The sequence below is a fragment of the Pavona decussata genome, unplaced genomic scaffold (genome assembly GCF_977016875.1).
Source record: "Pavona decussata unplaced genomic scaffold, jaPavDecu1.1 SCAFFOLD_26, whole genome shotgun sequence".
In the NCBI taxonomy this organism is placed as follows: Eukaryota; Metazoa; Cnidaria; class Anthozoa; order Scleractinia; family Agariciidae; genus Pavona; species Pavona decussata.
Window position 1 is genome coordinate 3,428,099 of NW_028145449.1, and position 18,254 is coordinate 3,446,352.

Sequence of the window (18,254 nt, forward strand, 5' to 3'; positions counted from 1 at the left end):
CATGGTTTGCAATACAGTCAACTCTCTCGTAAGCGACCACCCTTGGGGCACAACAAAGTGGTCGCTTACGGGAAAAATCAACGAAATAAGCCTAATACCGGATTGATTAGTTAATTACACAAAAATATTACCTTAGCAGCTAAAATTAGGTAAATAGAAGCTAATTTGTTCGATTTTTTCAAACTATTCATTCTTCTGATGAAACTTTGTATAACATTTTGGAACAGATCACTGTCTGACAATTCCCGTTTACCTACAGATCTAATTATAGCTATCTTCTCTGTCTGTAAACTGTTATCTGTCAGCAGTCCGGGATAGCGTCATTAAAAATTGAACTTTTGTCACTTCTGGGTAATGATTTACTAACGATCATACATGATTACGTTGGGTGGTCGCTTACCGGAAACAGAAAACAAAAGAATATGTGTAATTTCTGGCCTAAAAAGTGGTCGCGGATTTGAGTGGTGGTCGCTTACGAGAGAGCTATTGAAATAATAGAGGTAGGATTTTGAAAGAACGAATAACTGTCGGGGAAATGACCCATTGGCGAGTTTTTCTACTAATTCCTCCAGTTTATGGGCACAAACAAATGGGAATTTCAGTCCTTAGAAAAGTTAAACATTTCTCATGGGCTGCGATTAATGAAGAAAGAGAAGTAGCGGTTGAAGAGTACGAGAAACTGTCGTCGAAGCGCGCGCTACTGGCGAGTGTTTTCACCACTTTCTCCAGTTCGTTCATAGTTCTACGATTGAGAGAGACGGGTAAAATTAAAAAAATAATTAGGCCTGGGATATTTACGCTGTTAATGTAGAGTTGAGACAGCTTTTGACCCGTCGAAGAGCGCGCGAGTTTTCAAAAACTATATTTTTAAATCAGTGCGTCGATTTTCATTAAAATATTGTTGGATGGTCTGCCGCTTATCACCCTACCATGTGAAATATGAAGGGAATATAATTCAGTAACCCCGAATCGCTTTTGCCGGGGTAGTAATAACGTAAAATTTCCATCTCTTAAATAGTGGTTTATCGTTTTCGGGCGTTTCAGGAAGAGCCATTAACGTAAACAAACTTTTGTTGTACCCAATACGACATATTTATCCTTCCGAAAAAGGGCGTTTTATTTCCATTACGGAAGTTTAATGATATGATGTCATTTCAAAAGAGAACCTTTCATTTAATGTCAATACCCCCAAGGGAAGTGCTCTCCGCACTGCCAGAAGTTCATGATAAAGTGCTTGGCGATAATCCAGATCAATTTGGTACTTTGAAAGGTTGGTTTTTTAGGAGAAATGGAAACCGGAGTACCCAGAAAAAAAACCTTTCGGGAAACCGGAGTACCCAGGAAAAAAAACCTTTCGGAGCAAGGAAGAGAACCAACAACAAACGCAACCCGCACATAACGCCGAGTGCGGGAATCGAACCCGGACCACGTTTGTGGGAGGCAAGTCAGTTCTAATCATTGCGCCATCCGTGCGTCCCAATCTCTTATCCAAAAGAGAATTGGTAAAAATGGCTCGTTTACAGCTAGTTGGTTTTGTGAGTTAAGCACTTGTTTTCCTTGCATACGTTCCCAGGGCACTCTGGGGAAAATTAGAATACCCTGTCATAGCCAAATTGTCACCGGGGTAAGTCTCTAGTAACCGAACTTAGCTAAAGCCAAATTTTGCGTTGATTAAGGTTCCCACTAAAACATGCGTTCCATTGACAAAACCACCCCGCCCTTAGAATTTACGCGATAGTTCTTAGCGTTGCTAAATTTCTTTGATATTGAGAATGGAAGCTTAGCGGTTTAGAGTGCTCTAAAAGCACTTAGGTTAAAACTCGTGACTCAAAAGGGGGGTAAACTTAACATTAGCGCCTCGAGACATACTGCAATCTGATTGGCTAAAATGGGTGGGTTTAATATCACATAAACAACAATAAAACCGTCAATGAAAACTAGAAAAGGCAAATACAAAATGAACCGTCAAATGGATTGTAATAAATTTTCATCTTGTACTGTAAAACTGTCAACCGTCAGCTGTGGGTAAGGCGTGGAAGCAGGGCAGCCCACACATCTACGATCTTTCTTCAAGCGTTGGCCATTTTGAATGATTTAGGCACGTGCGACTATCGTGAGGAACGGGACCGAGTTTCCTTCGTGGGCGAAAAACTCAAGGGGAATTCAGTTCCTAACTTAACACCCTGGTCCCATCCCTTGCGATAGACGAAAGCGCGTAACTAATAATTAGGGGACTTGAGCAACGACGGCGGCGACATATGAGAAGAATGGGGATGCTTCAAGTCTCATACGTTTGTACGAAAACGCCGCAAAACGATAGGTTTAATGAGGATAAACAATCACTCTGCACGTGCGTTATATACTTTGGTACATTTCTTAACCGTCTTTTGCGAAACAACAACGTGAAATGTCCAAATTTAAAATGAGGCTTCGTGGAGAACGTGACCACACGACGGAGTATTCACCCTCAACTTTGAATGCCATTCCTACCAATTTGGTTCCTGGGTAGTTTGAACAAGTGAAATGAGTTGAAATAATTACGAATTGAAGTAGCACAAATAAAACGAAGTTATGGTTTTCAAGTGACGTTTTCGTTGGCGTTGCCGTCGTTGGTGCTTAAGTTCCCTAATAATAACGTGGTATTCCCAAGGTCTTATTACGGCAAGCGAATTAAGTCACCAGGGTAACATTAAAGCTCAATTGTCGCCACATTCACAAACGTACAAGCATCCCCATTTTCTTAGCCCTCGTATGGTACGTTAACCTACAATAAAAATTGTCTGCCTTGTGTATTGATGCATTTACTTAACAGGGCAGCAGAGGGTAGTCTTCCTCGCAGCCGTTCTATGTCTCGTCACGTAACGCTCCTCCAGGAGCGTTGTGTGACGAGACACAGAACGGCTGCGAGGGAGACTAAGTCAAGGGAAGAGGATGGCAATTGTCCTTGTTTGACTAACGTAACAGATAATTATTTCTGCGTTTTGATTACGACACGAGTACAACAGATTTCTTCAAAACGGCGCAGAATAGCCTATTTTTGTAGGAGAAGTACAGATTTCTCATCGAGGCCAAATCAGAGACATCAGTTAACCTCATACTAAGTGGCGAACGCACTAAGATACTATGAGATCAAAATTATCCGAAATGGCGCTCTCCCAAAGAAGAATACCGATTCTAGTTCATGTGGGTTTGCCTTGGAGAATAAAAATGCTTTAATACTAAAATGAAAACGAAAAGAGTTGGATGCTCGGGCGGAAACAAAAAAAAGTAATCAATCAATCGGTTAATTTGAATTTTCGGAACTGTGCAGAGATTGTTATAATATAACAGTAACATAATTAATCACCTACATTTATACCGCACAAGTATAGGCTACACAAAGCCTCTTGTTGTATGAAATTCATATCACGTTTCCTATTCACAACTAAAAAACGATATTTCTAGTTAAACAATCCGACAGTTATCAGAAAGGTAATGAAAGGTTTTATATGAAGTTGAACTTTAATAACCCTTTCTTTACACTGATTTACTGTTTGATTTCAGTGTTTTTGTTTTGTCTTGTTTTGTTTTGTTTTGTTTTGTTTTGTTTTTTTTTTGCCATTATTCTTGCAAATCGTTACCAGACAAATATATTTAACAATTATTCTGCTACTCCTTCTCCTCCTCCTCCTCCTCCTCCTCCTCCTCCCCCTCCTCAAGGAAAACTTCTACCACCTCCACCACCTCCACCTCCAACACCAACACCACCGCCACCACCACCACCACCACCGGTGGTGGTGGTGTTGGTGGAACACCACTGGTGGTGGTGGCGGTGGTGTTGGTGGTGGAGGTGGAGGTGGTAGAGGTTTTCCTTGAGGAGGAGGAGGAGGAGGAGGAGGAGGAGGAGAAGGAAGAGAAGGCGGAGAAAGAGGAGTATTGACATTCAAAAGCATCAACAGGGCTCCTTTTGGCATTCATTTCCAGAAATTGCATTAACGTAAATAGACTACCAATTGCATCATTGGACAATCATTTTTCTAGAAAATAAACTCATTAACGGATAAGTACTAACAATCTATTGCATCTTTACACAACCATTTCAATGAGGCTAACATTTTTTTAGTGCAAAAAGACAAGCACAAGTGTCATCATAACATTCAACTATTTGAAAAGAAAATTGAAATTTGCTGTATGAATTATAATTATCCTTAATTTTCTTGCCGCCAATTAGACATCGTGGTAAAAACGTTTACAGATAACGATATCGCTGTCCCCATTAAGTTGCCGTAATGGAACCAATATATTCCCTTAAAAAAACAACAATTAAATCAGACATAACCCGTTCTGAGGTATAGGAACAGATGACTTTTATAAACATACGAAAGCAAACTCGGCGATTTGGAAATAGAACTGAGAGTTACTTTGATTCGTTCAAAATCTCCAGTATTTAAATATTTTTCCGTAGTCGCTGGTCAGAGACAATAAGTTATTCAGTCAGGTCTCTCAAGAAATATTTCTTGTTTAATAGCAAGCATTTAGTAGTCGCGTGTTTTGCTTGTGTTTTAATTGATTATTTCTACCAACTTAAGCGGTCTATTGTTTATGATAAGTTAATTGGCTTTTTCCGTAGAGTTTTTATGCAAATTTAGAATTTAGTCGGATCACTGCTTCTGCATAATTAGTGGCTAACGGACCGTGAAGAGAGGTTACATAAGAGCTTAAGTCTCTGATCTGAAAGCCAAAAGCGCATTGACCCTTGTTAACGTAAGTAAAGGTGGACAGCCATCAACATCAAACATAACCAATTTTAATGTGATAGACATATTGTAAAATCTCTGTGAGCAGATTATTCTTATTCCGAGCACTGTAATAAACAAGACAACAAAAGACTGTATTAACTCTTTGATCCTCAACAAAGCTTAACCTGAAACGAATCTCTTTTAGTTATTAGGCGGGAAATGTGCTTAGTTAATTTAGGCGAGAAACACACACGACAAATATTTTTCATTATCTCCGAGTTTTCGGTAAAAGTCAGCCGGTTATAAAGAGTGTCAGAAAAGGTCAAACACAGGCCTGAAAGGCCAAAACCACACCAAAAGGGACAAAAGGAGACAAACGGGCCATTCGTCGTTATGTGTCTTTATTTTTCTCAGACAAACGCGTTGGTGTCGCACGTATTTGTGTTTTGTTTTTTCTAAAAAGACCGAATGCAAACATATATTTTTTATCGTAATTTTTTTTCTCTATTTTGTCATCTAAATGTAAATAGTTTTCATTATTATTATTATTTTTATTTTCACGTATGGCGGAAGGGCCTCCAAAGAGGAGCTCATCGCCCAGAATGAAGCGACACATCCGGGACCTTAAAGCGCCCTCCGAGCGCTAAATTTGAAAAGATAATCAGCGAACCGCAATTAAAACAAAGAGAAAATGGCGCATACTGTCCAGGTTGGCTCACATCTTTCACGTTTTCGTCGAAACTACCGAAAAATTATTAGTGTCAGCATATGGCTTTTGTAGAAGAGACATTAATAAAAAATATTTAACCATTGTTGACTTTGTAGTCCTTCTGGAACTTATGGCTATTCCACTTTGAAAATAGACTATTTTAGCGGCTTCTCAGTATAGGAAGTCGCTTTCGAGGCTGGATGTTTTTTCAGCAAATCATTCTGTTAGTGTGTCAGCATATGGATATGTTAGCCTGACACTTAAGGAAGCCTCACAGAAATTTTTATACGATTTCGTTGTTTAGAAGTTCTGGTTTTTCGTCTAATTCTGAAAGTATTTCAATGCACTCTGTCCTTTTTCCACTACGTTAATCTCGCGGGACGTTTTCGACCTCGTTTGAAACCCCCGCGTGAATATTAATGCATGCTAAGCTCCGTCTCTACAAACAATAGTGCATGTGGCAGCCCAATTAACCATTGAAATTGAGGTGTGATAATACACATAATGGGTTGACCACGTTATGAAATTTGGTGTTTTATTTACTACAGATGGTTCCAAATAAAATCTTGTAAAGATTAAAAAAAAAATCATAATGCACTGATTTTGCTAGCGGCACTCAAGTTAGTTAAAACGATTGATCCGTTTATCGATTGGCAGTGTTTTATCGAAATAAAAGTGCTTCCAACCTCTCATGTTTATAACATTTCGTTTGTTCATTCATCCATTCATTGTTGATGCGTTACGGCAACCTAGCCTTTAACTATCACAAGTTGAACTCTCATTCGCAACTCGAGAAAGGCTTGAACGTAGAAACTGGCTCCGTACAAGAAATGCAACGCGTTGATCGGGAGTTCTCTTCTGAGCTCGTAGAAACCCCGGTCAACCCTGCTTTCTTGCACTGAACAAAGTATGCTGTTTCGCGGCCTTGAATTCGTTTTGCGACTACGCGCTCAACTTCAAACACACCCATAACAGTGGGCTTTACAATCGGTCGATATCTCGATTTATAACCACTATCGCAAGCATCAATCAATAATAATTTGTAAAAGCCTGGCGGGTGTCTTGCGCCTTTCGACATCGTGTCTCGATAATAGCAGTTAGGAACTGAATGGCCTGAAATAAACTAAGCGTTATGTATGCCGAGGTTTTGATCAATGAAAGCGGATCAAAATTTGAATAATTATTGAACACAAACAAATTGAATGTTTCCTCAGAGGTTAGCCGTCACGAAGCGGGCTCTTGCTTTTTCCTTGTTACGGTTTCAAAGAAAATTACGTTACATTGAATCTATTTGACTTTTCCTTTACCCTGTAAAGAGAAACAGCTAATTCACTTTTTTAACACTCCAACAACTTGATCAAAGCACGAATGAGCAAGCTCCCGCAATGCATTATCTTTTTCTTCAGTTTAGTCACTAATCAGCTGGTAGTTTTGTTGGGGAGCGCGCGAACAAGCAGTAAAGCTCAATTCTCCTCGCGGCTTGCCTTTTCGCTCACGTGGTCCCAAACAAAACCGCCAGCTACGCAGCTACAAACGACTCAGCCTTGGCGTGCGTTTTTCAAAACTCCCGAAAACATTTCGCGATCGCGATCCCGAAAAGCTGTAGTGGTAGTGTATCCTGTAGTTAGTCATAAAGCTTTTACACTCAAACTACCACCCTTATTCTATGTAAAACTTTGGATAACGTTTTGACCATTGGGAGTCCATCGGGACAAATTAAAAGATATCGCTGCACGTGAACTTGTTGAATAAGTGCTTTTGTTCGATTTGCGGCCCGCCTTTAACCAGAGCGCCTTTGTTATCTACATTGCGTCTTGGGGTTGCACCTCACGCATTCAAGCGTTTGATTGACAGCAGCAGAAATCTTGAAGAGACTCGGTTATTCCCAAAGCTGAATTTATTGACCAATCACAAACGACTAGTTCTGGATATGCAAATTATTATGCCGCGCGTTGAAAAACTGGGCGCTGTAAGTACATTTATTATATGGCTGGCTCCGCGAGCGGGCAAGATGAGTCAAATCCTGCGCTGTGATTGGCTACCCGAGCGGGCAAGATGGAGCTATCTTGCCCGCTCGGGATTACCCGTTGCCCGTCCGCTTGGCATCGAAAGTTTAATCCCAACAACAATGCGGGTTTTCTTCGATTTTCTCGTTGTTTTGGGGGAAAACGCTCACTAAAAAGTTCGGTTAACTCTCAACATTTACCCAAAGGAAAGGAAAGAGAATGGAATCGTCCTGGTGTAGTGAAAACTTTGTTTCAGCTACAATGAATGTGAGTTGAATCGGTGAGTTGCTCTGCGTGTAGTATTTTAGATAGAATTGATTTTGAAAAACTAATTGTCTCAAGTCGAGTGCCGAATTGATAAGTTGTCTAGGTTTGCAATGACTGTATTTAAATCATAGCGTAGTGGAAGTTGCGGTTAGTATTTAGAGCAGTTCAGAAAAGTATTTCTTTTTAAGTTCGCCGAGGAAGCTCACGTTGTCAATTTAGCCGCGTCTTGCTTGTTGTAAACAACAAAATCTTGTCAAAGTTTCGCCCAGTTTTCTGATTTACCTGCTCTTTTTTTCGGCTTATGTTTTCATATAATCTCAAAACCTATTGTTTCATTCAAGAATTAATGATTGGAAGCCGAAAACTGTGTAAAAATTTTTATTATTTACGCCACCGCGCGATCGGCTGAAAATGGCGAATTTGCTGCATTCTATTCAAATCTTCTCGCTCTTGCGAAAATCTAAATTTTTCGTTCTCAATAATTGTATACTCCCCTTAAGCCATTATAAAGTTAGAGCCCTAAGATAATTTAGGATTCCTTGTTTTCCACGATTACATGCTAATCCAAAAATGCGCTGAAAATAAATTTTGCACCGGCCGGCTATGAAGAATTTCTTTCCGAGTAGAGCAGTTTCATGTCGTGTTTTGTTTTGTTGTTCTAGTTTTAACTTGATGGTAAAGCCATATAATAAATCCTTTATTGACCAAGCTTGTTCGGTCAAGATGGCTGGATATTGGCCTCGTTCTTGTTTTGCGTTTTTATGGACTCGGTCCATAAAAACGCAAAAAAAGAACTTGGCCAATATCCAGCCATCTTGACCTCACGCTTGGTCAATAACGCATATGTCGCGAAGGACAATAGCATTCTGGGCGATGTATACAATAAAGTATTTATGTATGTACTATATGATGTCACGTATCCGAAAATAACTTCAAAAACCTGTCAAACCGGTGATACCGACCATGACTACTATAAGTTAAAAATAGAGCATGACATCATTGATAAACCTGTCAAACCAGTTCTCAACCTGTTGGTAAGACTAAACTAAAATATGACGTCATCCTATAATGAGTGATCAAGACAACAGGCCATGAAGTCATCGGCGTTAATTTATGCCCCCTCAAGTAAATGAGATTCCCCCTCGAAAAGGGGGCCTAACTGGTGCCCCCTAGACTACTTTTGTTGTCTTCATTTTAGGTCATCGAGATCGACAACATGCAATTTACAAGGGTTTCTTATTACAATTGGCAAAATTTTCATCTCTTGTCTTCGAAAAGTATCAACTCGGACTTAGCTGCATCTTTAGTGCCTTTCGGAATTGCATTTTCTTTCATCCTATTTACTTCTTTTTCAGAAATGTCAACAAATAGCTAAGCGGCCATTTTGAAAGTTAGTGCTTCCGCTAAAATCACCTCGCGCGAGGTGATTATAGCAGGATATGACGCAATCCTCGACCAAGCAGATCAACAGAATCTCTATAATCACCTGAGTAATTATACTAAAATAAAATATAAAAGATAAATAAATAACAAAAGAGAGAGAAACATATGGCAAGGATGCCCATAGAGAAATCATCTGGGCTTATACGAGCAACAGCCTCCAAAAAAAAAAAAACTTACAACTTTTAAATCAGAATTTTAAGCGTAGCTTATTTAATTTATCAATACACTTAGGTTAAAAAGCAAGTATGCAGTCTGCAGTCTGTTAGGTTAGGTAATTCATCATTCAAAGTTTTTTCAATAGCATTTCCATTTTTGTGAGAAAGAAGATGTTAGTGTCATCAGCAAAGAGAATGAAGTCTAACACATATCATTAGGAAAAGAAGAAGACCAAGATTTCAATGACAGTTTAACTGTAGTACTTGCATGTGTGTCGAAGCTAACGAAGCAAGGCACTATACAATTTACATCGAAACTGAATTTTCAACAGTTTATATGTTATTTTTTTATTTTTTAGAAATGCGAACTTCAACTCCTTCAAAATAAAAGTAAACAAATATTCTTGCGAAGCAAACGTGCTTGGTTGCTTGCTTTCGTGGCATAATTTCCGCTCGGCCTTTATTGGAAGAACAAGAATAATAAGAAGACATGAGCGTTTATTTGTAAAGTTATCGCGCTAAGAAGCGAATTACGATATTGCTAAAAAGAATATTAAAAATAATTTTAAAATGGTTAAAAGGTATACGTTTAATTTCCAAACTTATATCATGATATCCGTAATGAAAGTGCGATGAGTGCTATTCAGCTTACATGCAAATGGCGACTGGCAAAATCATCCCTTTCGTTTTCTGCTCTTTCAGTGTGCTGCTTTCGTGCCCTAATTTCCGCTCAGCCTTTTTAGCATATGAGAGGACAGGCGTATGTTTCCCATAAAATACGGCAAGTGCTATTCAAGTTACATGCAAATAATTCTCTTAAGCGCAGACATCGTCATATTTATTTCCAAACACTAAAAGGAAAAACGTTTATTCTCGAGGTCACTTCGAGTCCTACTAACATGGGTTTCCCTCAAGTAATTGCATCATTCCTCGCACTTTTCGACGTGATTGGTCTTCCTGGTAATTTGCTGGTGATAGTGGTGATCGTTCTGGAGAGCATATTCCATGTGATGCGGTATATTCTCCTAGCCAGCCTCGCAGTGTCAGATTTGCTGTTTTTAATCCTGGTCAACTCATTCCGCATCGCAAGCGTAGCACAAGAAAAATGGCTGTACGGTGAAACGATTTGTCGTCTCCATGCTTTCTTTGGCAGTTACTTCTACATTAACACAGTCCATCATCTGATGGCAGTGTCTTATGACCGATACGTGTCGATCGTCAGGTCACCTTTGACTTATGACGGTATGATTACCAAAAGCAGAATGGCTTTGGTAGTTCTCATCTGGTTAATTCCAATCGTCCCACTTTCCATTGGTCCACTTCTCGGTCGGTCAAATTTCGTTAACAACCCAGAGCTGTTTTTCTGCCAGCAGCGATGGGTGGGACAAAGTGGTTCCAGTGGATGGCAAACAGTCTTCGCCATCGCGTTTCTGGCTGTACCCTTTGTGGTAATCGCGATCCTAAACTGGTCGGTCTACAAGACGGCAAAAACTCATATAAACGGTGCAGGGGTCCAACTTGGACACCTTGATGGCACTGAGAGCCAACAGGAAGACACTCCAAGACAAGGAAGTGAGCGGAAGGCAGCCGTGGATGTCCTCTACATCATCGCAGCGTTTATACTGTGCTATCTTCCTACCTGGGTCGTGGGTATTTTGCGGCAGATGGTCGAAAGCATTGAAGTTCCAGCTGCGGCAGTTCTAATCACGTCTTCCATCTTCATGGCCAACACGCTCTGCAAGCCGATCATCTATTCCGTCCGCAAAAGAGAATTCCGCACCGCGGTTAAGAATGTGTTCAGGAGGATTGGTGGACTTTGTGGAAATGGAGTCCACATTGACAACAATGTGATCGGATAGACATGAACAACCGATTTAAGCTTGTCCTTTCCAACCTTGGCATACAACAAGTTTAGGATGTAAATTTAAGACGAGTTTGGCAAGAAATAACTTGAACATGAAGAGACAAATCGTCTTATTTTGGTTCAAGAGATCGCTTAAGAATATAACTGCACACAAATAACACTGTTCAGTTCAATTGTTATAAATTGTGCTTGATCAAACGTAGGCTTTAAATGGTAATTTCTTTAGTGCTTGCTATAAACTGTGTTCTTGTTACGTTTAAACTAGCGATGATGTAATGATTTTCATTTTTCTCCTAATACTGATGACCATTTCTTTTAGTATCCTAGATCACTAGTCGATTAAACATTCAGATCGAGAGAACTAAAGGAAATAATTACCAAAGATAAAACGTTTTGATCTGTATACACATTTGCGTCAGTTACTAGTGCCATAAGAATTATTTGTAGAACGGTGGTAAGAATATGATATTGGAGATTAAAGTGTTAATTGTCCACTTCATAATGTGTTGACTTTGATAGGAAAAATTAGGCTTTGACCACTTTTACAAAGGAGAAGCAGAATTTAAAGTGGTGTTTGCTTTAGTGTTTTTTCTTGTGGTTTTCATGACAACCAAGAGATAGATACTCGGAAGACTCGGCGCCTAGTCACCTCACATTTCTGTGGTTCTTTCGCTCTTGTGCGGTTTCTTTAATGCTCGAGAAATATTCGTTAAACCCAAGGGACAAACGTCGCTGTAACAACTCGATCCACACCTATAAGGAGACAGTCGTGAGAGAAACGATTACTTTTGAGTTATCTTTTAGCTTCTTTTCAAACCACGATGACCGTAAAAACAGGAAGTGTCATTCGTGGACGTGCTCTGTTATCTAAGTTGTCTCAGTCAGAGTTGAAAGAGACGAATTGAACACCTTTCATGGTTATATCTCTTCATGAAACACGAACGCTTGAAATGCGACACGCTTTCGTTACTGAATCTGACCAACCGTGAACCATTGTGTGCTTATTTTTCAGGATTTCAGGCTTGGCAGCATTAAAAATGTTAATGAAAAATTAAAGCGAAATAAAAAAAAAAAAATGTAGCATTTCTAATGGTTCAGTCGAACTTGTGGGTTCGTTAAAAACTCACAAATAGTAGAAAATGCTTTGTTTAATACCTGATCAAATTTAAATTTTTAGATTTTCAACTGAGGTAATCTGGCCGCCGCAAAGAGATTCGAGTGCTGACGTTTCGAGCGTTAGCCCTGCCCTTCTGCAATAATCCAGATCGAACCGAAATTTTGAAACGTTGCTTTCTGAGGAGAGGGGAAAACCGAAGTACCCGGAGAAAAACCTCTCGGAGCAAGGATGAGAACCAACAACAAATTCAACCCACATATACGCCGAGTCTGGGAATCGCCCTGACCACGTTGGTGGGAGACGAGTTCTCTAACCATCACGCCATCCCCGTGTCCCTTGCCCTCTAAAATTAAACAAAAAGGTAGAAGTTCCTGTGGGCTCCAAGCCAATTTATGATTCAAAAGAGAATTGGTAAAAATGGATGTATACAGCTAGTTGGTTTTGTGCGTTAAGCGCTTATTTTCCTTGCATGCGTTCCCAGGGCACTCTGATTAAAATTAGAATTCCCTATCATAGCCAAATAGTCACCGGGTTAACTTAAACGTACATAGCTAAAGCCAAATTTTGCGTCGATCAAGGTTCCTACTAAGACTGATGCGATCCATTGACAGAATCCACCCCGCCCTTAGAATTTTCGCAATTTTGCGATTTAGTTCTTAGCGTTCTTAATTTTCTGTGATATTGAAAATGAAAGCTTAGCGGTTTAGAGTGCTCTAAAAGCACTTAGGTTAAAACTCGTGACTCAAAGAGGAGGTAAACTTAACATCAGCGCCTCGAGACATACTGCAATCTGATAGGCTAAAATGGGTGGGTTTAATATCACATAAACAACAATAAATCCGCCAATGAAAACTAGAAAAGGCAAATACAAAATGAACCGTCAAATGGATTGTAATAAATTTACATCTTGCACTGTAAAACCGTCAACCTTCAGCTGTGGGTAAGGCGTGGAAGCAGGGCAGCCCATACATCTACGATCTTTTTTCAAGCGTTGGCCATTTTGAATAATTTAGGCACGATCGACTATCGTGAGAAACGGGACCGAGTTTCCTTCGTGGGCGAAAAACTCCAAGGAAATTCAGTTCCTAACGTTACACCCTGGTCCCATATCTCGCGATAGACGAACGCGTGTAAATAATAATTAGGGAACTTAAGCAACGACGGCGGCGACATATGAGAAGAATGGGGATGCTTCAAGTCTCTTACGTTTGTACGAAAACGCCGCAAAACGATAGGTTTAATGAGGATAAACAATCACTCTACACGTGCGTTATATATTTTGGTACATTTCTTTACCGTCTTTTGCGAAACAACAACGTGAAATGTCCGAATTTAAAATGAGGTTTCGAGGAGAACGTGACCGCACGACGGAGTGTTCACCCTCAACTTTGAATGCCATTCCTACCAATTTGGTTCCTGGGTAGTTTGAACAAGTGAAACGAGTTGAAATAATTACGAATTGAAGTAGCACAAATAAAACGAAGTTACGGTTTTCAAGTGACGTTTTCGTTGGCGTTGCCGTCGTCGTTGCTTAAGTTCCTTAATAATAACGTGGTATTCCCAAGGTATTATTACGGCAAGCGAATTAAGTCACCAGGGTAAACATTAAAGCTCAATTGTAGCCACATTCACAAACGTACAAGCATCCCCATTTTCTTAGCCCTCGTATGGTACGTTAACCTACAATAAAAATTGTCTGCCTTGTGTATTGATGCATTTACTTAACAGGGCAGCAGAGGGTAGTCTTCCTCGCAGCCGTTCTATGTCTCGTCACGTAACGCTCCTCCAGGAGCGTTGCGTGACGAGACACAGAACGGCTGCGAGGGAGACTAAGCCAAGGGAAGAGGATGGCAATTGTCCTTGTTTGACTAACGTAACAGATAATTTTTTTGTGCGTTTTGATTACGACACGAGTACAACAGATTACTTCAAAACGGCGCAGAATAGCCTATTTTTGTAGGAGAAGTACAGATTTCTCATCGAGACCAAATCAGAGACATCAGTAAACCTCATACTAAGTGGCGAACGCACTAAGATACTATGAGATCAAAATTATCCGAAATGGCGCTCTCCCAAAGAAGAATACCGATTCTAGTTCATGTGTGTTTGCCTTGGAGAATAAAAAAGCTTTAATACTAAAATGAAAACGTGGGAAAAGAGTTGAATGCTCGGGCGGAAACAAAAAACAGTAATAAACCAATCGGTTAATTTGAATTTTCGGAACTGTGCAGAGATTGTCATAAAATAACAGTAACACAAGTAATCACCTACATTTATACCGCACATGTATAGGCTACACATAGCCTCTTGTTGTATGAAATTCATATAACGTTTCCTATTCACAACTAAAAAACGATATTCCTAGTTAAACAATCCGACAGTTAGCAGAAAGGTAATGAAAGGTTTTATATGAAGTTGAACTTTAATAACCCTTTCTTTATACTGATTTACTGTTTGATTTCAGGGTTTTTGTTTTGATTTGTTTTGGTTTTTTTTGCCATTATTCTTGCACATCGTTACCAGATAAATATATATTAAAATATAAAAAATCAATAAATAACAAAAGAGAGAGAGAAACATATGACCAGGATGCCCATACAGAAACCATTGGGGCCTATACGAGCTACAGGCTCCTCAAAAAATATATATTAAATATTAAATATATATTAAAATATAAAAGATAAATGAATAACAAAAGAGAGAGAAACATATGGTGAGGATGCCCCAGAGAACCATTGCGGATTATACGAGCTACAGCCTTCTCAAAAACCAATTACAATTTTGAAATCAGAATTTTAGGCGTAGCTTATTTAATTTATCAGTACACTTAGGTTAAAAAGCAAGTACGCAGTCTGCAGTCTGTAAGGTTAGGTAATTAATCATTCAAAGTTTTTTCAATAGCATTTACATTTTTCTGAGAAAGAAGATGTTAGTGTCATCAGCAAAAAGAATGAAGTCTAACACATATCATTAGGAAAAGAAGAGGATCAAGATTTCAATGACAGTTTAACTGTAGTACTTGCATGTGTGTCGAAGCTAACGAAGCAAGGCACTATACAGTTTACATCGAAACTGAATTTTCAACAAGTTAAATGTTCTTTTTTATTTCTTAGCAATTCGAACTTCAACTCCTTCAAAATAAAAGTAAACAAATGTTCTTGCGAAGCAAACGTGCTTCGTTGCTTGCTTTCGTGGCATAATTTCCGCTCGGCCTTTATTGGAAAAGAGAGAACAGGCGTGCGTTTCCCATGAAGAATAAGAATAATAAGAAGACATGTGCGTTTATTTGTAAAATTATCGCGCTAAGAAGCGAATTACGATATTGCTAAAAAGAATATTAAAAATAATTTTAAAATGGTTAAAAGGTTTCTGTTTAATTTCAAAACTTATATCATGATATCCGCAAAGAAAGTGCGATGAGTGATATTCAGCTTACATGCAAATGGCGACCAGTAAAATCATCCCTTTCGTTTTCTGCTCTTTCAGTATGCTGCTTTCGTGCCCTAATTTCCGCTCAGCCTTTTTTACAAAAGAGAGAACAGGCGTATGTTTCCCATAAAATACTGAAAGTGCTATTCAAGTTACATGCAAATAATTCTCTTAAGCGCAGACATCGTTATATTTATTTCCAAACACTAAAAGGAAAAACGTTTATTCTCGAGGTCACTTCGAGTCCTACTAACATGGCTTTCCCTCAAGTAATTGCATTATTCCTCGCACTTTTCGACGTGATTGGTCTTCCTGGTAATTTGCTGGTGATGGTGGTGATCGTCCTGGAGAGCAGATTTCATGTGATGCGGTATATTCTCCTCGCCAGCCTCGCAGTGTCAGATTTGCTGTTTTTAATCCTGGTCAACTCATTCCGCATCGCAAGCATAGCACAAGAAAGATGGCTGTACGGCGAAACGATGTGTCATCTCCATGCATTCTGTGTCAGATACTTCTACATTAACACAGTCCTTCATCTGATGGCAGTGTCTTATGACCGATACCAGTCGATCGTCAGGTCACCTTTGACTTATGACGGCATGATTACCAAAAGCAGAATGGCTTTCGTAGTTCTCATCTGGTTAATTCCAATCGTCCCACTTTCCATTGGTCCACTTCTCGGTCGGTCAAATTTCGTTAACAACCCAGAGCTGTTTTTCTGCCAGCAACGATGGGTGGGACAAAGTGGTTCCAGTGGATGGCATACAGTCTTCGCCATCGCGTTTCTGGCTGTACCCTTTGTGGTAATCGCGATCCTAAACTGGTCGGTCTACAAGACGGCAAAAACTCATATAAACGGTGCAGTGGTCCAACTTGGACACCTTGATGGCACTGAGAGCCAACAGGAAGAGACTCCAAGACAAGGAAGAGAGCGGAAGGCAGCCGTGGATGTTCTTTACATCATCGCAGCGTTTATGCTGTGCTATCTTCCCACATGGGTCGTTGGTATTTTGCGGCAGATGGTCGAAAGCATTGAAGTTCCAGCTGAGGCAGTTCTGATCACGTCTTCCATCTTCATGGCCAACACACTGTGCAACCCGATCATCTATTCCATCCGCAAAAGAGAATTCCGGACCGGGGTTAAGAGTGTGTTCAGGAGGATTGGTGGACTTTGTGGAAATGGAGTCCACATTGACAACAATGTGATCGGATAGACATGAACAACCGATTTAAGCTTGTCCTTTCCAACCTTGGCATACAACAAGTTTAGGATGTAGATTTAAGACGAGTTTGGCAAGAAATAGCTTGAACATGAAGAGACAAATCGTCTTATTTCGGTTCCAGATATCGCTTAAGAATATAACTGCACGCAAATAACACTGTTCAGTTCAATTGTTATAAACAGTGCTTGATCAAACGTAGGCTTTAAATGGTAATTTCTTTAGTGCTTGCTATAAACTGTGTTCTTGTTACGTTTAAACTATCGATGATGTAATGATTTTCATTTTTCTCCTAATACTGATGTCCATTTCTTTTAGTATCCTAGATCACTAGTCGATTAAACCTTCAGATCGAGAGAACTAAAGGAAATAATTACCAAAGATAAAACGTTTTGATCTGTAAACACATTTGCGTCAGTTACTAGTGCCATAAGAATTATTTGTAGAACGGTGGTAAGAATATGATATTGGAGATTTAAGTGTTAATTGTCCACTTCATAATGTGTTGACTTTGATAGGAAAAATTAGGCTCATGTTAACCACTTCTACAAAGGAGAAGCAGAATTTAAAGTGGTGTTTGCTTTAGTGTTTTATCTTGTGGTTGTCATAACAATCAAGAGATAGATACTGGGAAGACTCGGCGCTTCGTCACCTCACATTTCTGTGGTTCTTTCGCTCTTGTGTAGTTTCTCTAATGCTCGAGACATATTCGTTAAACCCAAGGGACAAACGTCGCTGTAACAACTCGATCCACACCTATAAGGAGACAGCCGTGAGAGAAACGATTACTTTTGAGTTATCTTTTAGCTTCTTTTCAAACCAGGATGACCGTAAAAACACGAAGTGTCATTCGTGGTCGTGCTCTGTTATCTAAGTTGTCTCAGTCAGAGTTGAAAGAGACGAATTGAACACCTTTCATGGTTATATCTCTTAATGAAACACGAACGCTTGAAATGCGACACGCTTTCGTTACTGAATCTGACCAACCGTGAACCATTGTGTGCTTGTTTTTCAGGATTTCAGGCTTGGCAGCATTAAAAATGTTAATGAAAAATTAAAGCGAAATAAAAAGAATGTAGCATTTCTAATGGCTCAGTCGAATTTGTGGGTTCGTTAAAAACTCACAAATAGTAGAAAATACTATGTTTAATACCTGATCCAATTTAAATTTTTAGATTTTCAACTGAGGTAATCTGGCCGCCGCAAAGAGATTCGAGTGCTGACGTTTCGAGCGTTAGCCCTGCCCTTCTTCAATAATCCAGATCGAACTGGAATTTAGAAACGTTGCTTTCTAAGGAGAGGGGAAAACCGAAGTACCCGGAGAAA

At 39.6% G+C, this 18,254-nt stretch overlaps 2 protein-coding genes across 2 annotated transcripts; both read left to right on the plus strand.

Moving 5' to 3' along the window:
* Positions 1–10,182: 10,182 nt before the first annotated feature.
* On the plus strand, positions 10,183–11,157 carry LOC146485579 (5-hydroxytryptamine receptor 4-like). Its single transcript, XM_085103240.1, has one exon. The coding sequence runs from the start codon at positions 10,198–10,200 to the stop codon at positions 11,155–11,157; it is 960 nt and encodes a 319-aa protein (XP_084959366.1). The 5' UTR covers positions 10,183–10,197.
* A 4,790-nt stretch (positions 11,158–15,947) lies between these two features.
* Positions 15,948–16,922, plus strand: LOC146485580 (octopamine receptor beta-2R-like). The gene has a single exon (XM_085103316.1). It carries the CDS (start codon positions 15,963–15,965, stop codon positions 16,920–16,922), a length of 960 nt encoding a protein of 319 aa, XP_084959442.1. The 5' UTR covers positions 15,948–15,962.
* The last annotated feature ends 1,332 nt before the right edge of the window (positions 16,923–18,254 follow it).